Source organism: Pteronotus mesoamericanus, unplaced genomic scaffold, assembly GCF_021234165.1.
Source record: "Pteronotus mesoamericanus isolate MK-2021 breed Mesoamerican mustached bat unplaced genomic scaffold, CSHL_Meso_final contig_90, whole genome shotgun sequence".
Taxonomy (NCBI): domain Eukaryota; kingdom Metazoa; phylum Chordata; class Mammalia; order Chiroptera; family Mormoopidae; genus Pteronotus; species Pteronotus mesoamericanus.
The window spans coordinates 42599021-42624930 of NW_026555277.1; the positions used below are offsets into that span (position 1 = coordinate 42599021).

Consider the following 25910-nt stretch of genomic DNA (forward strand, 5'->3'; position numbering starts at 1 on the left):
TGCTGCGAGTCATATTTATGAATGTGAGGTTAGAACTGGGCCACATTCTGTTCCTCCAAGCGGGATGTTGAAGAGGGTATAGGCAGCCCTCCCTGAAATTAAAAAACTATTTAACCTATCAGTCTGATTTGTCACTTGTAAACAATTGCACGAGGCCTTGCAAGCATGGGGGGTCCTGTAATCCTGACCCGTATGCACTAATGGCAGTCTTTCTGCTGGCAATGACCGTCACCTCCAAACTTCTCTTTCCAACAGACCCAGTTTCTCGGGGTTTACTTTGTCTCGTCCCAAGAGTTTCTCGCTAATGCCTACGTCTTAGCCGTGCTTCTGTTCCTTGCCCTCCTGCTGCAAAGGACGTTTCTGCAAGCATCCTACTACGTCGCCATTGAAACCGGAATTAACTTGAGAGGAGCAATACAGGTACTTGGATGATTACTTTTTCACTTCACAGTAAGAACCACATTACTTGCCCTCGCGGACAGACAAGGATAATTCTGCTGTGAATTTATTTTTTTATGGCTCTTGAACCAGTGTTTTGAAACAACAAGCGTTGGCAACACAGTGTGGGATAGTGGCAAGGGCTGCACTTAGGAAATGCAGTAGTTCTAGCCCTCATTCTGCCTTGGAGTAGACCCCTGATGTCACTTGCTCAGCCCTTGGGCCTCCATGTTTTCCAGCCTTGAATGGGACCGATATCACTAATCCATCACAGCTCTCCTTCCTGCTGAACGCAAATGCAGCAGCCCCAGGACCCTTCTTTAGTGTTGTTCCGGGTGCTGCTACCAGACACCCTTCTTTGGGTGCAAAACAGGGAGCATGTTTTACGTACCAGGATTAGAGAGCCTCTGAGAGCTATCAGAGATCTTAAATCTTGGGTTATAATAAGAGAGACTAATCTGGTCTGATAGGTCCCTTGGGTCTAGCTCCTTGCTGCCGCCTTCTGTGGATCCCTGCTCAGAGTCCGTGGGAAGGATGATCAAAGTCAGGGAGGACTCAGGGTCCCTTTGGGCAAGCTGGGGATGAGAGCTGGCTAAGCCCCAGTGTTTTTATTAGCATTTTGGTTCAGAGGTTGGAATGAAGAGACCCGGGATGATAGTGATTTACATAGGGTAGAAGTTTGTTTTTCCCAGTTAGTCAGGGCGGGTATGGTAGCTACACAATCATCGGAGACCTTGGTTCTTTCCATAAGGTTGCTCTGCCAGCCCTCTCTCAAGCACTTATACCTTAGGGTTTAAGATGACTATTGAAATCACCACTATCATGTCTACATTTAAACCAGCAGGAAGAAAGATGGAACAATAGGAGGAAATGCTGCCTTCTTTCAAAAGCACAATGCAGAGTTGTACATATTCTCTTCCATCCCATTAATGAGGAATTGCCCGCCTGCCCATACCTGGAGAGGCTAAAAAGTGGGGTCTTTCATCGTGACTCCCACACATGCCCTGCTAGAAATTCTTCTGGTGAAAAGGAGAGAATGGATATGGAGGGACAACTGCAGATTCTGCCATATCCAGCAATTCCCATGAAGTCAGTAAATCACTAGGAAGTTATGATTACACCCCAAAGAACCCTCATTCTTCCGAAATGTGCCTCAGAACCATTAACACTGACCCTCTGGGAGCTAGGAGCAGGGGCTCTGTAGAAAAGGAACTGAAAGGGAAAAGGGACAGCCTGGGTTGGGGACAGTATCAGGGTCTAAACTCTGGTTATCTAGGTATAGTCCCTGCGTGTGGTGCTGTCCCCAGTGGGTTTTGACTGAGGGAGCAGAGCCATTTCCTCAGGAGTGTCATCCTGTGAGAATGGCGGAAGGAGCCCAGGCAAAGACTCTCTAGGACTCATCGGGGTTCAGGGCTGGGAGGCACCAAGCTATTGCTCAGTTCGGAAAACATCTCCGAAAATCGCAGCCTCTGCTCAGACCCCGCCAGTGACAGGCAAACATGCATCACCACAAACAACAGCCACTTTTGTAGCCAGACAGTTCTGTAATTACATCACCTTTCTATTTGTATGTCATAACTCACACTCTGGCCCAGTATTTTCCAATTACACTAAAAGAGGCAAATGGTTTTTTTAACATATTAGCATATAGTTGTTTTTATCAAACTGTCTGAATCTTTTGCATTAATAAGAGAGATTGATTCATATGTCACAAAGAGAAAATGCTAGCATTAATTATGGAAACAAATTAGAAAAAAACTTCTTTCAGTGATTTACAGAAAATTATAGACAAGTCTATAGGCATGTCTTCATGATTTTGAAGTTAATCACATTTCTTGCATGAAAAGTTACTAAGCAAAATTCCTGTATTATATGTAATTTTTTGACATGCTATCAGCAAGTTGTATATTTCTGTGTACCCTGGTTTTACTTAATAGTGCTTTCTTTGATAGATTAGTCTATGTTTGTACTTCACTGAAACTAGCTTTATTATTATTCTGTAAAGACAAATTTCATATAACCTACGATGTGCATTGATTTGTCCAAAAATGTCATTGCCATTATTTTAAACGTTACCCATGATGTATTTAAACTCACAATAAAACCCATAGAATAGGTTTATGCTTTAAGCACACCTGGCCCGTTTAAAAAAAGAAAAAGAAAAAAAAGCCTAGGTTTACCCAAAAGATGAATTAAAGACTGGGAATCCACCTTACCACAGAATGCACAATAGAATTTCATTCGGGAGCAGACATCCCTAGGATGTTTAAGACAAGAATGCATTTTTCTTTTTTCAAGAGCACATAGCCTGAAAGTTGCCATCTTTCTGGGAGGCGACTTTCAGAAAATCACTCTGCCCATAGAGCTTTGGATTCAGAGCTCACATTGGGGGTTGAGGGGGGGACCATTACCGTGGCTGATCCCGGAGGGGTCGGAGCAGGGTCTCCAGAGTGGCTGGACTCCAGGTCGGTGCTGGGATTGATCGACACTCACACATTGCGTCTCACATAAGGCCATTCCAGGCCGAGCCCTCATTTTGTTTCAAAGCTCAATTAAGACAGGACTTGACCCCAGAGCGTACCCCGTCCCCTGGTTGGCAACGGCCACATTAAAACAGACGGCTGCCTCACTTTGTCATTTTTATGGCTCTGAAGTGTAGTCCGCTTGCCTCTGGTAAATCAATAATACAATTGGACATGAGGATCTGTTTTAAGATTTAAGAGCTAATTAAGTCCCGTCCCCAAGGGAGAGGTCTTGCTTGCTGGCGGAGTAGCTTGCCTTGCTGACGTGGCTTCCTCGTTTGAATGCTGCCTCGCTGGCTTGCTTGATCTGTCCTCAGAGCCCTTTCCCTCTTTGGGCCTTAGTCACATCATTTGTAAAACTGGAACAGTAATACAGGACCCCTGACAGAGCTGCCCTGTGCTCCACAGGGGGAAGGTCTGGGAAGCCCCTGGCACATTATAGACATGTGGCATCTGGGGTGGTGATTGGGACGATAATGATGACAAATGTGAAATACTCTGTTCTCATTTCCAGACCAAGATTTACAATAAAATTATGCACCTGTCCACCTCCAACCTATCCATGGGGGAAATGACTGCTGGGCAGATCTGTAACCTGGTTGCCATCGACACCAACCAGCTCATGTGGTTTTTCTTCTTGTGCCCAAACCTCTGGGCTATGCCAGTACAGGTAAGGGACCTATGCTTTGGTGGGGAGTAGAAGAAGGTGCACAGAACCAAAATCTGTTGGTACGTGCTCAGTGACTAGGCGTGCACCATTTCCCTTTCCTTGTTTGCCTGTGCTCCCCTCCCCAGGGTCTCCATGGGGTATACCTCAGGGTCCCTATAATCTGTCTCACACTCTGCAGACCTCTGGCCGTCTCTCTTGATGATCAGAGAAGGTAGTGCCATTAAGACTTTTAAAATGCAGCTTCAACCTCAAAAACCTTTTAAAAAAACTATTGAATAATCATATGGGAAACACTTGCAGACATTAAAATTTACATTGCAGCAAAGTGCTTAGTTATGCTGAAAAGTGTTCTGATATATTTTAAGCAGAAAGAGTAAATTGCAAAATAGTACAGGGGTCCCTTGGTACTTGTCGTTAATTCGTTCTGGAACTCATAACGCGTGCCGCAGCCAATGAGTACTGAACAAGCACCAAGTCATGGAGCATCTTGTCTTGTGGGGCAGCGTCGTGACTCATAGAAGTTCTAGCAAATATGACGAGTCCTGAGCAAATGCTGAGACTTTTTTTCATCAAAATGCAACGAGTTTGACGAATTCTTAAGCCAACAACTACCAAGGTATATATGCAATACACTCCCTACTAAATTGAAATATATGTATGTGTACATTTACACAGATTCACACAGAAAAAAAAAAACTCGAAGGTTGCATGGTGCAATTGCAAGTGATTTTTATTTTCTTTATGCATTTCTAAAGTCTCCAAGAAGCATGAATTATTTTTGAAAATAAAAAACATGATTTTTTTAAAACCAAACAACTTTTGCGGCTGGCTCTGAAGGAGGTGCATTCCCCTCCACTCCCCACCCCCCACCCCCGACTAAGTAGGAGACTCTGGGGCGAGGTTTACTCCGAGACTGCTGGCCTCATCTGCCCTGATTCCCATCTTCCACCAGGGAGTCTATGACCCTGTCCTGGAGCTGGGAATGAATCTCTGCTCAGGTGCTCCGGCCAGAAGCAGAAATCCCAGAGCTGCCCCAGAGAGCCCACAGGCCCCTGGGGGATGCCTGGTTTAGAGGGAAGTGTCTGGACTTGGATGAGACAGGCTGATTCAAATAACTCTCTGAGCCTCGGTTTCCTCATCTATGCAGTCGGGGTGATGCCCACCCTCTGGAGTTGCTGCGACCATTCAGTTAGACGATGTGAGGAGAGCACCGAGCAGAATGCCCTGGTCGGAGTGGTCACTAATCATCAGGTCCCTCTAACTTGCACACTTTGGTATGAGTGAGGACTTTACCAGCCAGAATTCACTCCTTCCTGGGATTGCCCTTCCATAAGCCTTAATCTCAAGTGATTTTTATGGGTCCTCCGTACTGTAAGCTTACATTTTAAAAGACGTTAAAGGAAAATAGGAGGAGAGGCTCGCCCCGGGTGGCAGTTAGACAAAAGACAAGTAGGGCAGAGGACCTGGTGGTTCTTCCTCTGGGAACAGCCCTGTACGCCATCCCCCGCTGCCGCGACCCCGGTGTGCCCCTCCGCGCTGCCACGGTGGATCAGTGATGACAAAAGCTGTAGAAGGGCTTGGAGGGCTCACCTAACGCAGTCCCCAGCCTGTTGTCCTTTCTCTTGTGCCCCTTTGAACAACCTGTTTCAAAAGAGCCTGTCTACTGCACCTGCTTGCTTTGTTTTTGTTACCATTATTTGTACTGTTTATTGCACATGCACCATCGCTAATAACACTAATAAATGCTAATAACCCCTGCCCTGTGCCTGGACCTGCTCTAGCCTCTCTCACTTGCATAATTCACCCTCCCAACAGCTCAGGGGTAGGAGCTTTTATATCCATGTTTATCTATCATGTAGTAGTATTTGGTTTTTCATTTTTAATTCCTCATAAACTTTACCTTTGCCACTTACAGCTTTGACCGACCCCCAAGCCCCAGTGTTGTGCCCGGAGCTGATGCAATCCCTCCAGCCGGGTCGGGGTTGAGTGTGCAGCCTGGGTGGCCACAGGGCACTGGAGGGTTTGGATAATATTAAAATTAGCTCAGGAACCCCATTTCATTATCGCCAAGGGCTCTCCCTGGGTTGTAATCTTTTTCTGGTCACATATACTTTTTTAAATAACAGCTTTATTGAAATATAATTCACCCATTTAAAGTGTACAACTTCATGGGCTTTAATGTAGTCGCAGGGAAGCTTGTGCAGTCACCTCACAATTTTAGAACCGTTTCATCACCCTGTAAGGAAACCCATACGCACTGGCAGTCACTCCCTGTCCCCATCTCTGGGTATCAGAGGCCCGCAGAGAGCAGGGGCTCACGCTGGGCCACACCACCAGCCAGTGGCAGCCCCACGCCCAGGCGTCTCCTTTCTGTGGTTCCCTAGTGACAGGGTTCCCCTAGGCTTTGTGTGTTTGTTTGTCGTTTGTTTTTAAGAAGGGATTAGCCACCTTGTACTGATCTCCAACTATGTGCCAGACACTATTCTAGGTGCTTATCATACATGTTCACTTAATCTTCACAACAGTCCTGCTAAGTGGACATGAAAATCAGCATTTTAAAAATGAAGAGGCTGAGACCCAGAACACTTAAGTAGCTGGCCCAAGACTGCACAGCCAGTAAGTGCTGGGACTGCATTCAAACTCGGGGATAGACTCCAGGGACTGTGGTCTCCCCACGCTACCCTAGGCTGCTTTTCTAACTTGTGAATAGGAGCTACAATAGCCCCTTCTCCCCACACCGGCTTTGCACACTCAGAATCCCCAGTTTCTGGCGTGTCCTCCCGCGGGGTCCATTCCGGCGCCTGCAGAAGAGAGGAGCGGACAGAGGAGTCCGAGGGGCTGGAGGAGGGGCAGGTGGAGTGCGAGCAGGGGCCTTGGCAGCCGCAGACTTGCCTCCCCAGCTCCCGCCCCGGCAGCTGCCGGTGCCTGGAGGTGACAGGGTGCAGGCACCGCCCCCCAGCCCGTGGGCTGGTGGTCACTCTGCGAGTGCCCTGGGAACTGCCTGGGTGCCCGGCTCTCCCCAAGCTGCTGAGTGACGCCCTCATCGCTCCCACCTGAGGACAGCGCGTGAAGGACCTGGATGCAGGGATGATTTTCCCGGAGGGTGACAGCAGCGGGGCCCAGCAGGAGCAGGGGGGCTTTTCACTTCCTAATGTGCCCCCCTGCCCGTCTGTGCCTGCCGGCATTGAGCGTCAGCTAAACACCGGCAGCAGGTGGTGAAGGGTCAGCTACGGCCCCCAAGCACGGCCAATGCAGGAGGCGTCCTGTAATTAACGGAACTCACAGAGCCGCCCGCCCCCTCCTCTGCCCTTGAGGTGGTGCAGGAGCTTAGTGCCAATTTGGCGTAGGGCTCGGAGTGCAGGGCCAGCCCAGGCGGGCTTTTTTTTTTTTTTTTCCCCCTTAATTAAGGAAGGCAGCACATCTGTTCCTCTAGAATAAGTCCTGAATTTAGAGGTCCTGCTGTTGAAGGCAACCTGAGAAACTGTCATCTCCATGTTTTGGGGACTGGCAAGGGTAACATACACGCCTCATAAATATTCAGACGCAGGCAGTCATTTACATAAAGCTAGAAACAGAATGGATTCTCTTTTCAGAGACTATCTGGCAGCGTCACTAAAAAATTAAAGACGCCAGGCACATAAGAATGAAAAGTAAACTCTCAGATCCTGGTCTGGCTTTGCCCGGTGTGGCTGCAGCAGCTGGGGCCCTTTGCTCAAAAACTGCTTCTTCCCAGTGAGAGTGAAACGTCAGCCCTGACAACCAGAACGGAAGGTGCTGTCACACTCATTGTGCAAGCTCAGCTCTGAGACCTCCATCTGGAGAACACACTTGGGGAGAGAGAACGCTTCAGCCAGCGTTCGAGTTAGCTCGCAGCCCAGAATCTGCTTGTGTGAGAGCCCACCATGTTCATTCCCCCTTTGAAATTGCTTTGGCACACTTTTCCTTCTGTCCCTCCACCAACCAAGACAATTTGGAAACCAGCATCAAGGCATGTCCCACTTTAGAGGACTGGGCAGAGAGGGAGGGATGGGGAGCCACCAGGTCAAAGGGAACTCACCCATGATGCCCCCTCAGATCGTCGTGGGCGTGATTCTCCTTTACTACATCCTCGGAGTCAGTGCCTTAATTGGGGCAGCTGTCATCATTCTCCTGGCCCCTGTCCAGTACTTCGTGGCCACCAAGCTCTCCCAGGCCCAGCGGAGCACCCTGGTGAGTGTCCCCAGGTGGGCGCCTGCCCCTTTTCCCCATCCTTCTCCCATGTGTCTTCCTGCTCCCTCTCCCCTCTCATCAGTGGGGAGATGCTACAGAATAGTGCCCCCCCCCCACACACACACTATCATTATTGACCTTAAGCAGGCCACTTAACCCATCTTGCTTCACCCATTTCTGTGTCTGTGAAATGGGGTTCATGGAGAAGGAAGGAGCATCCCTGTGGGGACAGGAGCTGGGCATTGGCTGTGAGGTGGGGAGAACATGGACTCAGCTCCTTCCCCTTGGGGGAGAATGGGGCAGAAGGAACCCTTCTCTGACTTGGTGGCCCCTGGCAGGAGTATTCTAACGAGAGGCTGAAGCAGACCAACGAGATGCTCCGCGGCATCAAGCTGCTGAAGCTGTACGCCTGGGAAAACATCTTCCGCACGCGGGTGGAGATGACCCGCAGGAAGGAGATGACCAGCCTCAGGGCCTTCGCCATCTACACCTCCATCTCCAGTGAGTCCTCCCCAACCAGCCAGCCCGCATGCTGCTAGGATAGGGTGTCAGGGCTTGTGGGAGGGGGAGGTGGCAGAAGTGGCAGGCTTCGGGGTCAGCCAATCCAGGTGAGCCTCAAACTGTCTCATGTAGCAGAGCCCCCAGAAATCACAGCGTTCTTGGGTCATTTACCCAGCAAACACGTACTGACAGCCTGGTGTGCGGGGGGGGGGGGGTTGGGGGGGGGGGGGGGCACTGTGCCCAGCCTCAGGGTACAGTGGTGATAAAGAGAGAGGAGGGCTTTGATGTGCTACTGAGCTGACATGTTACTGAGAGGCTGCAGTAAAGGAACAAATAAGCTTGGATTCTTCAGCGAGGACTCCTTTTCAATGCATCAGATTGAGCTGCCACTGCCCTGAGGAAGCTGCAAGGAAACTTCCATTTATCTGGGGCCCTGAGGAGGGGAAACTTTTACTTTAAACAGCAAGAGCTCAAGTGTGAGGCCCTCGCAGATGTATCTACACTAACTGAATTTACATTAATCAACTGGTTTGGGAACACCAAGCCCAGAAATAGAGAGAGAGGAAAAAAGAGACCAAAACTGGTAAAATTCCCACGGTCCCGTCAGACACACATAATAAAGCCACTTTCTAGCGAACATGTGCTCCTGTAGCAAGCATTCCTCTTGAACATTGAGCTAATAATAAAGAAAGACAAATCCACCACAGAAAAATGTACCACCGGAATGAGTCAGCAAAAGCAAAAAATAGGAGAATTACTCCCTCCATACCTGGAGATGTTGGAATAGTCTGAAAGAGATAATATAATAAATATGTACAAAATAATTAAAGAGCTAAAGAAGGTGTAAAACCTACCGGGCAAAATAAAAAAGTACTGGGGGAAAAGAAAACCCCCTCAAAAATCTAGCAATTAAAAATATAGTTATTGAAATTAATTCGGTGGATACCAGTTCCCAGGTCAGAGCCAGGGGGTACGAAGGTCAGGAGGTTAAGGGAGGCCTGGCTGAAGTTTACCTCAGTTGGCTAGTGGTTCCAGGGACCCACCCGGTGGTGGCTAGTGCCCAAGCGCATAGTTGGGATGCTGCTATTTAGCAGCTGCAGACCTCACACTGGCTCCCTGGCCTTTCCAGTTTAAGAGTCATTATGGTAGGAAGGGCCAAGAGGAAGTCCTCAGAGAGAGAGGAAAAAAATGGAAACAAAAAAACCAACTCAGTGTACATGTTAAATGAAATAGCATAGCTAAAGAGAGACTTTGTGGGTTAAAAGGTAGATTTGTGGAAGTTACAGAGAATGTGACAAGGGAGGTAAATAGAAAATATTTTCTGCAGGTGGGCACAACCGTTTTACAGATGAGAAATTGAGGCCCAGAGCGGCATCTTCCTGAGGTTAATAGCATGGCTCAGACTAGATCCTCTGGGTCTCTAACTCCCAGCCTGGAACTATTTCCACACAAAGCTAGGAACCTATGGCCGGACACAGCAGGGCACCATTTTTAGGCTCTTTCCTCTTCCTAGAAGAGAACCTAGAATGGGCTCTGACAGAGGTGAGAAATAGGGGAGGAAATGAGAAGAGATGAACAAAGTGATCAGCTCCCCCAGCTGAAATTGGTTTCTTGGTGTACGAGGGTCAGAGCGGGGAGGAAGGCCGATGGTGGGGCCATAGTGGAGGGTGCACTGGATGTGTCTCCCTCAAGTCATCTCTGTATTCCTAGTGTTTACACGGCCTAGAGAAGGTCTGGTGGGAACAGGTGGCCACCATCCGAGCTGAAGGCAGAGCTTGCAGTGAGCACCCAGGGGCCCTGCCTCCCTGTGTCCAGCCAGACTCTGGTGTCTTGTGCCTTGGGCAGGACCCTTGCCCAGTAAGCAGTGGCCAGGCCATTCATCATACATAGCACTAGCCTTGGCATCTTTCTGCAGAAAGTCCTGCTAAGATCTCATTTTCTCAGACTGGAGCTATGAGCACGGCAGACAGCCATTGCTTCCTGGATTCCTCACCAAGACATTGTACAGGTTGCTGGTCTCGCCCCTTGACCCTCATCCCTGACCCTATGACCTCTGACCCTTGATCTGAGCACTCCATAGGACAGGAGAAATTGGGAAGGACCATCGAGGGAGCTCAGAAATTAAAGTCCACGAATCCAGGCCTTCTTTGTCCTTCTCTGTGCCACCGCCTCTGCCTGCCCCTGGTTGTGACGGGGCAGTGTGTGTCGACTGGGGCTGGTTGGGTCGACAGTGACCCGACACACACCCGGCGTCCAGGCTCCTGTCAGGGCGAACAACTGCTGAGGTAGGAGGGGGCTTCCCGCAACAGCCAGGCGACTTTCTCTCCCAGCAACAGCATGGCAGGGGTGGGTAGGGCAGGTTCATTGTTGCTGCAATGGGAGGGAAGCAGCAAGGAAACTGGGACGCTGACCCCAAGGTTCCTGACGGCACTGTTGGGGCAGCCTTGGGTCATAGTAATGGGGGGGAGGGTGGCGTGTAACAGCTACTTTGCTTCTAGAAGATGCATGCTCCTTTCCTGTGTTCCATACTGCAACCTGGGATGTGTTTTCCTATGTAAACAGCCTCATAAGATGCCTAGGTTCCCAGGCTAGCCCACCATAGCCTATCTAATGGTGCTCTTTGTCCCATTGGGGCCCTGAGAAGACAAACCAGGGCTTTGCAAAGAGCCTGGAGCCGAGAGGACTTGGGGAAAGGAGATTCTATGTTGTCAAGAGCTGAGATGACTTCAGAAGGAGTTTCGGGGCTCTGGAGCCACAAAAGGGTCGGCGCAGGGCCCCTCACCTGTCCAGGCCTCAGCGACTTAGAAGGATAAACAGAGCAGCCCAGGCTGGCCCCTGGAGGAGGCACTGGGGAGGGAAAGGGAAGAGCCCTCCGGGAGCTCTGAAAGCCAAGCACTGTTTGCACAGTATCGGCCCTTCCTCGGATGGGTTTCTTTGTGTTGGCCCGTGGGAGGGAGAGAGGCAGGTGGTAAGGTAGGGCACCTCCTGGTTGCAGGTATATGCTTTAAGCGTGTTTTCACTTATCTGCTCCCAACTTCCTGCCTTCTGCTCTCTGTCACCAGGGATCAGGACACAGGTCATTAGGCTTGAGGTAATGGGGCATCTTTCACCCTCACCCCCTGGCGCCAGCCATGGGGTCCTGGTGCCACAGAAGAGCCCTGGGGTCACATTTCCTGACAGGGCCCATCTGGTGCTGCCTGGCTGTGCTTTCAGTCCGTCATCCTCTGCCAGTCAGTCAGATTGTCGGACAGACAAGTCGCCTCTGATACTCTATCTGATGGTCTCCCCTTCAGCTTCCCTGAGAGCTCCTGTGGGTGGAGCCTTGGGGCAGGGCAGGGCAGGGCAAAGCAGCACGTGGTGGAGGGGCTGGGTGAAAAGGAAGCATGTACAGTTGTTCTGCCATCAAAATCGAGAATCAAAGGAAAGCAGATGTACGTTACTCAGTGGGTGTTGAGTTACCCTGTGTACTTGGCCCTATGCTAAGTTACCCTGTGTGCTTGGCCCTATGCTAAGCACTTGGAAGCAATGCAAGAGGCAGTAAGATGTGCTCCCCATTCTCAAGGAGCTGATAGCCTGCTGAGAGGTCAGCGCTGACATACTTGGAACAGTATGGCAGGGAGAACTACATATGTGGACCTGCTCTGTGCTGGCTGTCCAGCAAGCGTGACTGCCCTTAATCCTCAGATCAACTTTGCAAGGTGTGTAGCTCTGTGATCCCATTTTACAGCAGGCAAGACTGAGGCTCCATGAAGTGAAATGGCTCACTGAGGTCCTCAGCCAGTAAATGGCAGAGGTGAGCGAAGGAAACCCATGTGGACTGGGAGTTCACATGGAGCTTCATGCAAGATGATGCTTGGGCAGCACCTTGCAAGATGGGCACGATTGCAATAAGTAGAAGATAAAGTGGGAAAAAGCTGGAGGCAATTGCTGTGGCCACCCCCCTTAGAAGTCAGGTCAACCTTTATTTCCTTGCAGAAGCAGCATAACTCTATGTGTCTGGCCCCGCCGTGTATTCGAGGACAAGCTTTGCAAGAGTGACAAAGGGGACCTAGGCCCTACCAGTCCACTAGCCAACATGCTTCCAGTTCACTCTGTCCAGTGTGCAGCACCCATTCCAGAACCTTCTCTCTGAGCCACACTCTACAAGGCCCTTGGGGGTTAAAGAGGAGGCAAACATGGGTCCTCACCTCACGGACCCATGAGAGACCATACCATGACCAGTGCCGCACGTGTGCTCAGAGTCATGGGGTCAGTTCCAAATGCCCCACTTACTCTTTTGTTTTACTCACCTGGCCCTGGCCTCTTTTGTTTCTTTCGTTCACTTATTTAACAAGTCTTTACCAGGCACCTGCTATGTGCCAGGCCCTGTGCTAGGCATGAGGGATGCAGTGGTAAGAAGAAATATCAGTCCCTGCCCACAGGCCACTCACAGTCTAGTAGGGAAGCCAGCCACAAAGCTGTGTGGCGCGTGACAGGAATGGAAATGGGTGTTGCAGGCGCCTGGAAGAGTTGTGCACGACCTAGTCTCAGGGGTGGTGAGTGTCAAGGAAGCTTTGTCAGAGGTGAAGTTCATTGCTGATGCCCAAAGAGTGACTATAATTAACCAGATGAGGGGAAGAATGTTCCAGGCCCAGAGCCTGAAGGTGAGAAGGATATTATGTTTGAGACTCAAACATAATCTGGTGAGGAGAGGTAAACAAAACTAAATCCTACAGGACCTGTGCCCTGTGTTCAGGCCCCTAGGTTTTCTCCTGAGGCAGGGGAGCCATTGAAAGAGTTTAAGTGCACGTAAGATGGCTTTGCCGTCTCTTCTGGTGTTCAGGGGTCAGGGGTGTTCCGCCTTCCCAGTCGGGTCTGAACCACACACAGTCAGGGGGGCCCTCCTTGGATGAATGTGACTGACCTCATACCATGTCCTGAAAAACAAAAAGCAAACCCCCCAGCCCACAACTATGCCACGGATGGGAGTAGGGTGGGCAGGATGGGGCACCCAGCGCCTGCCCCTGTTCACTACGCAAGACTTCGGTCCCTTCTGTCCTCGGTGGGGTCCCTGACTCAAACAACCAGTGTGGAGGGACAAGGTGACCTCCAGCTCTGGTCCCTCTTCCTTCTCCAGCTTCTCTGAAATTCTTCTTCAATACCTGGCCTTCCTGCCACCAGCTGGTGCAGCCACATACCCTGGCCTGCTGATGCATGCCCTGGCCTGCTTGGGCAGGGAAGTGGCTGAGGGGCAGCTGGGGAGGGGCATCAGTTAAGCAGGCAGGAATCGGGCATGACTTGTGGGGTCTCCTGCTGTGCTTCCACCACAGGAGCAGGCTGGCCAGCAGCAGACACACCATTAACCTGCTCTCCCTCCCCCGCTGTTGGCTTCAGAATGACTGTCGGACTGAACGGAAATGGCCCTGTGCACTGCCCCCTCCTGCGGGTGCAGCCTGCATTAGGCCCAGGCTGTGAGCCTGTAGCTCCCCGCTGGCTGCCCCCTTACCGCCCCCACCCCTGGGACAAACCTGCAGTTAACCAGAGGACAAACGTCTGGCTGTGCCTCCCTGACATGTGACTTCTGAAATATATATCTTAGGAAATGAAAAGTTGCTGGTGTTATAGTGCGGGTAGCACCCACAGGGCCAGGCTGCATCCCGTCGGCAAAGCCAGGGGAGCATTACCTGAGCACCGCCCTGGTTTCTGTTGACTTGTGTGTCTGTTTCATTTGGGGGAGGGTAGGAAAAGCTGACACATTGTTCACGGCTATACCCTCAGGCCCCGGCATCATGCCTGGAACAGAGGAGACCCTCAAAAATATATTTGAGGAAATACTTCTTAAAGGGTACTTTGTGGGGAGGATTAAGACAACACCTACTCATATCTTTTTACCACAGTGGAAAGACTTGCTTTCGAAGGAGAACTTTCGGGTCCGCTTGAGTCTGAAATGCTCTATAATAGCATCGCACTTACACATTGCTTGGTAATCTTCTGCTCTCAGTATTACTTAACAGGATTTCTTGCTTCCTAACATGCAAGATTTAAGCACTGTCATGTTCTCCTTTTTCTACATCAAACCAAAGTGAGTCAGCCTACCCCAAGCGGAAGTTGGGGCTACCCCATGCGGAAGTTGGGGAGAAATCTCTTCTGAGTCATATTTTTTTTACCCCTCCATCACCTTTAACATCTTACAGGGCTTTATGTGATTCAGGAAAATAGACGTAAGGCCACAGGTGTTCAACCCATGACAGCTGGGATGCCCAGCTCCCTGGCCTCCCCATCCTCACTAGGGTTCCGGGGTGTCTGCTGAGCTCAGAGTGGTGCCAGAGCCTCCCAGGCCTCCCAGGCTCTGGCACCAACATCCCTGGTGCCAGCCTTGTCCACCCCAACCCCCAGTGGGCTGCTCTTCAGAGAGACCTTTAAAATACAAGCAGCTGGTAATTCCATCTCCACCCCCGCCCCGTCCCCTACCCCAAAGGGGACCCAGAGCTCCCAGCACAAAGGCCATCCTTGCAAGAGAGGGTGAGGGAAATGGAAAATTATATTTTCATTCTTTAATGTCTCTAAACAAGAGCCAGGACAGGATAGAAATTAATTGTATCATATAGATTCTCTTTTGAGAGAATCAGCTTTAGAGAATTCATTTTTAAATTTATTTATAGCTTGTCTCATTCCTCAGAGGACTTCAAGCAGCTATAAGAATAAAGACCACCCCCCAAAAAAATACAAATTAAGAAAAATCACAACCAGGGAAAACAGGCAATGGAACAAAATGTCAATTACCGTGTGCTTCATGACTGCAGATTCTCTCTGGGAGCTGACGGACCACATTTACTAAAACAGCCAGCCCCTTGTGTGGGCTGTTGTCAGTTGATTTCATTTCCAGTGGTTTGTGCTGTGGTTGTGGTTTTGTTTTGCTGTGACGGTGCTGTGCTGGAGCTAACAGTAGCTTGCTGAGAGCGTTGCGCTTCTCTCACGGTATTCAAGCTAAACTCTCAGGGGAGGGATTACAGGATCAGAAGGTCTAAACCTCTGTGTGGCTGTAGCTACAGAGCAGCAGAATGCCTTCCAAGCAGAGCTGTACCGGTTTACAATCTAACTCTGAACCTATTTTTCAACTGGGAGTTGAGCCCCAGAATGTGTCGGTGGGGCTTCAGCCTGGGGCAGGGGGCCAAGGGACGGTGCACCTGGGCCTTGTAGCTTAAACCCTTCCTCTTTGGTGATTGCTGGGGTGGGCAGGAGGAGAACAGAATGAGGCCCCTGTCCTGAGGGAACTCCCTGGATGACTGGCCCTGGCGGGGAAGGACAAAGCTACCTTGTGTTTAGAGCTACATGGTTTAGGATGGTCGAGAGCCCAGCCCCCATGGGAGTCCTCCTCCTCCCTCTCCCCAGCCGGGGATGGCTGTGCTGTGTCCTAGGTCCCATATCTGGGTCCCTTCTACTGTGGGAGAACTATTAATGCTTATACTCCCCCTGCCAGAGGCTAGGAGGAAGGGCCGTGGCATTGCTGTGGCACCTGGAGACCTGGAGCCCTCTTCAGGAAGGGCGGTTAAAGCACGGTCATGTATGATATTAGCGTTGATTAAAAAAAAAAAAAAAAAAAAAAAGCCAGCACTCCAGACATATCTCCTCCAGGAGACCGGGAGCTCTGCAGGGGCTGGGTCTCCCTCATCAGATAGAAATCCCCTAAGATGGGCACAAGGTCTTTGCTACCTGCTTGGGAGCTCCCTAGGGACATGCTTCCTTTCTCCCCAGCACATCAGGGCCTTCCTGGGGAGCACAGTTCTGTCTCCTGCCTCAAACTAGGCGCCCTCTGAGGGCAGGGGCTGTGTTTTTCTTCCCACTGGAGGGGTCCAGGCCTCCCATATACACTGTGTATGTACTAGCTGATGCAGGATTCTTAGGACAAGTAGACAGGTTCTTGTACTGGTGTTGACCATTTGGACTTGTTCGGAGTGTCAGAGACTTCGCCATTCATTAGACAGGGGCCATGTGCACAGGCTGAGCCCTTGGTTGGCCTTTGGCGCCTGGCTCATCCTGCTTTCATTTGGCTGATTACAGAACCAACTCTTTTCTGCGCTAGCCTGGAAGAGGCTCCTGGAAGAAGGAAAGATAAGATGGGGGGGGGGGCGGGTGGCAGCTAGACGGTCATCTCTTGCTCTAGGAGGGCTTCTCCCTCTGCAAGTTCGGGACCTCATGCCTAGACCTCGGGATCTTTCACGCTGGGCCAGAGGAGCGGGCCCGGGAAGCAGGGCTGAGCTGATAGCCAGTGAGGTGTGGTCGGCAGCCCCTGGGGCTCACAGAGCCTGAATTCTTTCCTCGCACCTCAGAGAAAGCCAGGGTGTGTGAACACGGAAGTTTAAGTTTACAAAGAGCAGGTAAAGAAACTGAGGTTGGAGTAGGGAAATGACCTGCCCAAGGTTACACAGCTTATATGGAACAGATTCTCCGATGTGAAGTCCAGCTCTCTTTGCTCTCCGGGGTCCTTAGGAAAGGTTTGAAGGCCACACATTAAACAAACCAACTGCCCCCTCCCCTATCCCGGGCATGGACTCTCAGCCTTAGAGCTAAGGGAGGCCCTGTTTTAAGATGTCCTTAGTCACTGATTCATGAGTGTGAGTGAATTTGAAATCTTCCCCCAGAGCCATGGAAGATTAGGAAGCCTCTGAGCCTCAAAGAGAACCTGGCATGGGGGCGGGGGCGGGGGGTGCAGGGTGGGATATAGGGACCAAAGGCAAAGGAAGAGGTAGCAAACTGGTGATTCCAGAACCCCATGCTGCTGACCTCCCAGTCAATCACAGGCTGCCAACCCTCCAATCCCAACTCCCACTGCATTTCCACAGGGCTTCCTTCACATCGTCCGCATAGAACAGAATAGGAGCGTTAAAGCCTTTATTTAAAGGGTTAGGTCTCTGAGATGTGGGACCAGAGTCCTGAGGGAAACAGGTAAGGAGCTGCAGGTGCCAAAGGGCTAGACTTCTGCCGCTACCCTGCCCCAGCTCCACCCCACCGGCTGGGGAAAGGACCCCATAGGCCAGATCGCCTCCACCCCACTGGGGACTTCGTTTTTAGCTGTCTCATCCCTCCCACTAAATGTGTGCTTCTTCCACAGTTTTCATGAACACGGCCATCCCCATTGCAGCTGTCCTCATTGTAAGTGGCTCCTTCCTCCATCTCCTGGTGGCGTCTGGGGGCAGGATGACTGGAGTGAAAGTTCTCCCAGGGTTTCTGCACAGGAACTTCGGAAGACGACTCTTCAGTGGGGCAGGAAACAGGGAAATGGACTGAAAGTCTATATACAGGCAGGCCCCTCCCCCACTCCAGGAAGACAGGGGCCTGGGCCCCGGAGCAGCCAGGAGGACCTGAGGCTTAGTCTTTAAAGAGATTAAACTTTCTTTTAAAAATAACTACCAAACATGTTTATTGTAGGAATGTTGGGAAATTCAGAATGGAAAGGGCACGGAGAATTTAAATCACCCATAACCCCACTGGCAACATCTTTAATGTGTTTCTTTCCAGCCTTTTTTGAACATAATATGACCTTTTTACAAAAATAGGACTGTGCTGCCCACGCAGTTTCATAACCTGCCTTTTGGAATTTAAGTATATGGCACGAACAATCCTCCACATCATTAAATGTTATAGTGGAGGTTCTTCTAAAGTGATTTCGACCACAGCCGTGTGTGAGCTCAGCAGCGGGAGCCGGCAGCGAGACCCTCCAGAAAGGCCTGGCCCCCTGTGAGCCAGCAGCCTCTTCACCCAGGACTCCCATCCCTGGCTTCTGTGATGGCTGCAGTTCTTTAAAAAGATGCATTTGTTTCCCCCGGGGCCAGTGTCCCAGAGCTGTGGTGGGTTCACCACCTGTCAGCAATGCTTAGCAATTCACTTTGGACATAATTTATTGGGTTGGTTCTGGCCTGACTCTTCAAGGAATTCTGGGTAACAGAAGCGACTGAGCCAGCCCGGTAGCCGGAGGCAAGCACTGTGACCAGGTGGTTATAATTCTCTTGATTCCATTTTCCCAACTGAGGCAGGGCAGAGCTCACCTAACCTGAGGGCTCCTCCCTGGTCACTCATGGCGAAGAGGGGACAGGGTAGGGAGGGAGCAGCCTAGGCCCTCCAGCCTGAAGTCCTGAACTTGCTGGGGATAGTGCCATGAGATGACTGTGAGGATGAAGGTGTCTTTGACGGCTTTCTTTCTTCCCCCTCCCCCGGGCTGGGTGCTTCTGGTGTGGGAAGGGCCCCACGGTACGAGTCCGCCTGTCTCACATGTGCCTCTGTCCGCAGACCTTTGTGGGCCACGCCAGCTTCTTCAAAGAGGCTGACTTCTCGCCCTCAGTGGCCTTCGCCTCCCTGTCCCTCTTCCACATCCTGGTCACGCCGCTGTTTCTGCTGTCTAGTGTGGTCCGCTCTACAGTCAAAGCTCTAGTCAGGTGAGAGAAGGGCCCAGCAAGGACACTGGACAGGCAGCTCGTGTGGCAGCCCCAGCACTTGCTCCAGTAACTGACCTTGGCAACCACAGCTGTTTGGTCCCAGGACACACCTCCCCACTGGTCTGGGCCTCGCTGAGCTGGTCATGTTGGTCAGAGCGACATAGGCCCTGCATGGCTCCCTGCCACGCCATCCCTGAGCAAGGACTAGCCAACTTGCTTGCATGCCTCCAAGGAGAAGGAATTCAATGTCACCCCCAAGATAACTGTAAAAAAAAATCCATATTGAGCAAAATTGGTATATCTTCATAAATTCTACCCATTGGTCCTAGTTCCACCCTCCAGAGCCACCCACAGTGAGTACCACTCCTTCCCCACAGGATGGCCCCTCGGATGTCAGAAGGATCCACTGAATCTTTGTCTTCCCCAGGCTGAGCGGCCCCTGTTCTTTCCCTGGGTCCCAGAGCCTTCACAGCCCTGGTCAGTGAGCAGCTTTCCCCACATGCCTGTATGGCCTGTCCCCAACTGACCCACAGCTCGGGGAGGCCCCCACTTCCAGCTGTAGAGCCCAGTGGCGACTCTGTTGGTCTCCCAGACGCATCGCCCCCCTTGGGAAAGAAAGCCCATGTTGCGGCTTTGGCTGTGAGGATCTCCTTTGGCTCCTGAAATAGTTCCTTGAAAACAATGGCCTGTCATGTTTCTGGGAAAAGCTGTCTGTGTCCTTTCTCATCATACCCGGGCCCCTTCAGCCTTGAGAAAAGTGACACTCCTGTCTCATGGGACCCTAGCAGGTCCTAGGCAGCTGGCAGGGAGGAGTAGCTATGGGACTGAAGTAGCTGATGGAAGGAACAACTTACAAGAGGACACTCTGGCAGGGATTCAAGGATAGAGGGAATATAACCCAGCAGAATTGTGATCAAAGGAATATGTAACCAGGGAATAGCAGGCTGGAAAAAGGTCAGCTCCCACTTCCAGGGTTGGCTGTGCAGACTGTTTTATTGGCCATGGCATTGTGACTTCTAATAATCACCCCTCCTCCTGGACACCCACCCCAGCCCTGTGACTCTGTGTAGAAACCACAGGTTCAAGGATGCTGCACCTGCCGGAAACCCTTTGTGCTGATTCAGAAGCATTTCCATATGCAGACACTCCTAATCTCACTGGCAGCAGGGTAGCTGAGGCCTTTTCAAAGAGGGAGATGAGACCCTGGGCTGAAGGTGGGAACAGGACACAGGCCAGCTCCATCCGCCCCAGTCGCCGACTGTTGCGAGGGGGCTTGATCCAGGAGCAACAGGAGGAGCAGGCGGAGGCCGGCCGTCTGCTCCTGGTCAGGGGCGAGGGGTTGTGCACAGAACGGAAACCGGGGCCACAGCTCGTTTAGAGCCTCAGACTGTTCTTGCTTTGAGAGTTGGAAGACTTGCCGGGCCCCTGGCCTATTGGACATTTAACAAAAAGGAGGAAAGAGTTAGGCAAGCAATCCTCAAGCTTCCACAGGAAGCTTCCACACCTCCAGAGATGAAAGAAAATGAACCAAAACTTTTGGAGCCCCCTCTGGGTCCATAGGAAAACTCTGGGGTGTGTGAGGGGAGAGTTCTCCTTTATGAGTTGAAAATAGTACACCTCCCCTAACAGGATTAAATTATATTCTCATAAGATTTATAGTGTCTGGCATGTAGTGTATGCTCAATAAATATTAACTACTGTTAATAATTCATTCTAATCCTAACTAACCTTAACACTGACCAACCTTAATTCTAACAGTAACCAATACAGTCCAACACCAACCCATCTTTTAGTCTAACCAACCTCAACATTGAACTTATTCCTAAAACTAACCAAATCCACCCTAATCCAGATCCCAACCTACTCCAGAGGATTACTCAGCCCTAACAAATGCTGGTAACACCTATGGTTCCCACCACAGGTGCCCACTGCTTTATTCCCCTTCAGTGGGGTCTTTGTGGGGGCTACACCTCAGGACTCAGAACCTTCGCAGAGCTGCTGTCTTAGGCTTTACCCTCTCCCCTCTCCTCTCTCCTCTGCCCCTGGCAGGGGTGAGGGGTATCTCTGTGCTTCCTCTGTAGCGTGCAAAAGTTGAGCGAGTTCCTGTCCAGTGCAGAGATCCGAGAGGAGCAGTGGGCCCCCCGGGAGCCTGCGCCCCAGGGCCAAACCAGCAAGTACCAGGCGGTGGTGAGTGCCTGACCTCCCCTCGCCACTCAGCCCTGCTGCATCCTGCCTCAGCCTTTCCTCACAGGAAGGGGAACCCCCTTCCCTGAACAGCTCCCAGACCCACGGGCCCTCACCTTCCCCTAACAATCCCCAGCCACTCAAGGTCGTGAACCGCAAGCGTCCCGCCCGAGAGGACTGTCGGGGCGTCACGGGCCCGCTGCAGAGGCTGGCCCCCAGTGCGGACGGGGATGCTGACAACTGCTGTGTCCAGGTGAGTCTGAGACTCTGCACCCCATGCCCGGCCTCCCAACGCCACCACCAAGAGGAAGCTCAGCACCGAAAGAGCCAGACCTGTGAGCTGAGTCCTCTGCCCCAAGGTCACCCTCCCTGCCTGTAGGATCCATGGGAGTCCCAAGACCGGGGGCAAGTCTTCCACCCCCGCAGTGTGGGAGGATGCGTGGCTGCCTTCTTGGGGAGGGTGCCTTGGGCAGGAGTGGGTGTGAGAAGACCATTCTCCTGCTCCCTGTCCTGGAAGTGATCCAAGGACTGGAATAGTGCTTTTTGGCTTTCATGAGGGAGGAGAGATAAGAGACTTTGACACTGTGAGTTCGGCTGTCTTTCTGTTCTCTTCCGGGCTGTGGGTGTTTCCAATGAAGGTCATCGGAGGCTTCTTCACATGGACTCCCGATGGAATTCCCACACTGTCCAACATCACCATCCGCATCCCCCGAGGTAAGACCCTGCTCATCCCTCCATCATGACCTGGGAGTGACTCCCCTGGAGTCATGTTTGAGGTTCCTCTCCCTATGTCTCACCGAACAACTCTATGGAGAGAAAATGAAAAATCAGCATTTATTGAGTGTCTGCTCTGTGCGCACTCATAGTGGGTGCTCCGTGGCATGAATGCTAGAGAGGGGGTGGGCTTCATGCTCGAGGAGTCCGTGAGCCAGGTGAGCATGCAGCAGCAAGGACAGGGCAGGACAGGGCCTTGGTGTCAAACCATCGGTTACAGATAGCATGGGCGTTTGCAAAAAGATCCCTCCCAAGAAGCCAGGGGAGGCACTGTGGAAGCGATGGGGCTTCGGAGAATGAGCAGGGTCCCTCGGGCCATGAGGTAGGGTGGACATTCTGGCAGGGGCCACAGCTTGAACAAAGGGTGAAAGTGAGGTGGAGGCGGGGCACAGGGTGGCGTTAGTGGGGCCCACCCTGGGGAACATTGGAAGGGAGAAGAAACAAGAGCTTTGGAAGGGGCAGGGGAAATCACCAGTGAGGAAGGACTTGGGGAGCCAGGAGGACAGTGTAAGTTTCCAGAAGGAAAGGTTCAAAGGGGAAAGGACTCCCTGGGGATTCTAGGTAGGAGAACAGTAAATGGGGGCCCCAGGGTTGGGAGAGTCTATGTCAGTCTTTCTAGGTGGTGGTGGTCCAGACTCCCCCTTGGCCTCTGCCCCATCTGTTGCCCTCCCTCCCTGCAGGCCAGCTGACCATGATCGTGGGGCAGGTGGGCTGTGGCAAGTCCTCCCTCCTTCTAGCCACCCTGGGGGAGATGCAGAAGGTCTCAGGAGCAGTCTTCTGGAACAGGTAATAAACACATCCTCAGGGCTCAGTTAGTGGGGAGAGACTAGCAGTGGGCGGGCAGCAGCCCTCCTTCCAGCCATCTTGCTCGGCTGAAGATGCGTTGTGCATTTGTTGCATGCCCGTGAGTATTCAATAAATGATCTGAATTGTTATTCTCATCATCATTAGTACTTAGTAAACCCTTACTTGGTGCTAGGTACTTTGCTAAGTCCTCTGCATGCATTATCCCATTTAGTCCTTATGACAACCAGCAAGGTGAGTACTGGTAACAGGTCTCATTTTATAGATGATGGTTAAACTATTTGCCCTAATTCAGCCCCTGAATAAGTGGCTGAGCTAAAATCTGGACTCAGTTCTGTTTGACTCCAAAGCCCAGGCTCACTCAGCGGCACTGCCTCCCAGTGTGGGGAAATGCAACGCAAACGTTGGTTTCTGGCTTGATCCTCAGTCAAAGCTGGAGCAGACCATTCAGAAGGTTTTGAGGAGCCAGAAATAACCCAGACAAACATGGGTTTCTGGGAAAAGATCACTATCTTAATTAAAGAGCCAGAACCCAGGCTGAGTCAATCATGACTCTATTATTTATACCCACCTATTTCCAAAAGGCACTTGAAACTAGTTGATAAAAGATACATATAAAATAGAAGCTTTTTTAAAAAGTCAGAAAAGAGAAACCAAGAAAATAAGAGATTGAAAAAGATGTTCAGAAACCTAGGTAGAAGTTGGCTGTGGCAGTCAGCACACAACCTGGCTCAGAGCTCCCCAGTTGCCGAAGGAAAAAGGGAACAGATCGAGGGTTTTGGTGCTTGTTCAGGAATAACAACTGTAGCCATTTAGTGGAGGGCAAGCTTTCTCCAGCAATCATTTCTAGGAAGAGATTGTCATTCAACATGTGGGGTTTTTCATAAGTGTGAGTGTAGCACTGAGCAGAGAGGAGGACCTTGGGCCAGTGTCTGAACACCTGCATGCACCCCCATGTGCTGCCTTTCCAAAATGTCCCAGAGTAGTACTTGTAACAGATGGCAAGTTTCCCTCCTCGGTGGGACTATGAGCTGGCAGATGCGCCCCCTTGGGGTCCCTGTGACCCCAGTCTCTGGAGCAGGGGTGTCCAACCCACGGCCCATGGGCTGCATGTGCCCCAGGATGGCTGTGAATGCGGCTCAACACAAAATCGTAAATTTACTTAAAACCTTTTTTTGCTCATCAGTCTTTGCTAATGTTTGCATATTTAATGTGTGGCCCCAGACAACTTGTCTTCTTCCAGTGTGACCCAGAGACGCCAAAAGGTTGGACACCCCTGCTGGAGCCTTAATGCCAAAGGGGACTGTGGTGTGTTTGGGGGCAAGGGGTCTCTGCCTCCCTTCCCTATCTTGTTTGGAGGGTTTTCAACACAGCCTGACTAGGCAGGTCCAGGCATTGGGTTTGAGGTCAGCCAGCCAGCCCTTGTACAAGGCCCCCCTCGAGGTTTTGGGGTGACTTCTCACCCTTGCCCACTGGCTGAAGGCGAATGTCTGTGACCGCAGGGCAATGCGAGCCAGAGAAAGCAACCAGCAGATTGGGCATCTGCTACGGACCAGGCCCCTTGCTGACGCATCACAAGCATGATCCCACTGAGCCTCCCACTGACTATTTTCACCCCAAACTGAAGTAGAAAGTCTGAGGACAGAGAGGCCGGGTGCCTTACTGGCCAGCGTGTGGAACAGGGACCCAAGCCTGGGCTCTTTCCCTGGGGCCTGGCCTCTGCCTTGGACTGGGATCCACCCCCTGGCTCCAGTCCCAGGGATTATTCTCACCCTTCGTGTAGAGGGCAAGCCGGGTCCAGGCCCACTCCGAGGCCCGCTTTTCCAGGTGGGATCCCAGAGCACAGAGGCTGGGGCTGCCCTGATTCCCCTGGCAGCGTTCCCCTCGGTGTGAGGCAACGCCCCTCTGAACCTGGTCCCTTTGCCTTGCTTTCTTCCTCTCCTCCCCAGCTCCTTGCTCTCGGGCACCCTCCCGCCAAGCCTCAGCTCCTCTCCGCCCTCTGCAGAGGCAACAGGCAGGCTTGGCAGGGGCTTGGCCCTGTCCTGCCTCCGTCCCCACCTCTTCCCCAAGCTGTGCCAGCCCTCAGGGCCTCAGGGCCTGACTGCCTCCTCCTCTCTCTTGGGAAAGCTCTGCCCCAGCCTCGGGGACACAAGGGGCCTCTCCGGGGCCCTGGAGCACCTCTTGTGTGCTAGACACTGTGCCACGCGCTGTACTTCATTGTCTCGGTTAGTCTTTACCAAACCCTGAGGCAGGTGCTCTTCTTGTCCCTATTTAACAGATGGGGAAACTGAGGTGAAACAAGTTGCCCGAGGCTACCCAGCCCTTCAATGGCAGAAGTGGGATTTGCACCTGGGTGCTCCGTTGCATGGATTCCCCTCTGTGCGCTGAGAGAAGGGGCCCAAGGGCAACGTGGAGAAATAGCTGGCCTGCCAGCTAGCCACAGGCCAGCAACCCGATGGCCGTGACCCCTCTCCACTTCCTCAGCAGAGCCACCACAGGGTGCTAACAGCTGTGTCCTTGTCCACACTCACTCTCCTCAACAGGGAGCCCAGCTCCTGGCTGTTTGAGGCTGAGGGACGGGGAGGTGGTAAAAAGGTTATTTCTCCAGGACCCGCTCTGCCCTCCTCCGCGGTACAGCTTCCCTCCCAAGCACAATGAGGCGCATCGGGATGACCTGCAGCCAACCCTAGAAAGTTGTAAGAATTTGTTCATGACTCAACTCCTGCTCCAGTCCTCTGCAATGATCTATTCACTCGCCCCATATTTACTGAACACCCGGTATGTGCCAGACACTGGGCGCAGCAAGAGAAATGCCAAGATGATTAAGACATGGCTCCTGCTTTGAAGGGAGGGGAGGGGCGTGGGCACCCTTGTTGAGCAATGAACTCTGCAGGTCGAGGAGAGAAGGCTCATGTGGATGTGGTGTTCGAACCGTGAAGGATAAGTGTGGTTTCCTCAGATGGAAAAGGCAGAGGTGGGAGAGGAAAGTGGCCTAGGCAGGAGTGTCGGACTGGGCAGAGGCTTGCTGATGTGAAAGAATTTGGTTCTGGAACCTGGAGGGGTGCGGGTACTGGAGGAAGACAGGGCTGAAGGAGCGGGCCGGCCCCTGGGCGGACACCCCTATGTGCCAGGCCTGGGAAGTAAGATTTAGCCTGAGGCTATAATGGAATCACGCTGGTGAAAAAGGATGAGAGATCGGGGAGAGAGGCTATAGGAAGGGAGACCAGTTTAGGAGCTTGTTACGATGGCTAGAGAAGGAGGAGTTCGGGCTGAGACCATTCAGTTGGCTTCATGTGCTGTTTGTCTCTCAAAACCCTGGACACGTACACAGCTCTGTCCCGCCCACTGACCCCGGCCAATAAGTTAAGTGCGGGGCTGTGTGTTGAGGGCCCCCCT

The 25910-nt window shown here is 51.8% G+C and overlaps 1 protein-coding gene across 2 annotated transcripts in view; it reads left to right on the forward strand.

Moving 5' to 3' along the window:
• ABCC8 (ATP binding cassette subfamily C member 8) overlaps positions 1-25910 on the forward strand; it is a 73622-nt gene that overhangs the window by 21501 nt on the left and 26211 nt on the right. For both annotated transcript variants that reach the window (XM_054586025.1, XM_054586026.1), the window contains exons 7-16: positions 256-420; positions 3475-3630; positions 7705-7839; positions 8178-8340; positions 17432-17472; positions 18607-18752; positions 20834-20939; positions 21073-21189; positions 21575-21650; positions 22391-22496. In XM_054586025.1, the coding sequence (XP_054442000.1) occupies positions 256-420; positions 3475-3630; positions 7705-7839; positions 8178-8340; positions 17432-17472; positions 18607-18752; positions 20834-20939; positions 21073-21189; positions 21575-21650; positions 22391-22496 (1211 nt within the window). The remainder of the gene's footprint in view (positions 1-255; positions 421-3474; positions 3631-7704; positions 7840-8177; positions 8341-17431; positions 17473-18606; positions 18753-20833; positions 20940-21072; positions 21190-21574; positions 21651-22390; positions 22497-25910) is intronic.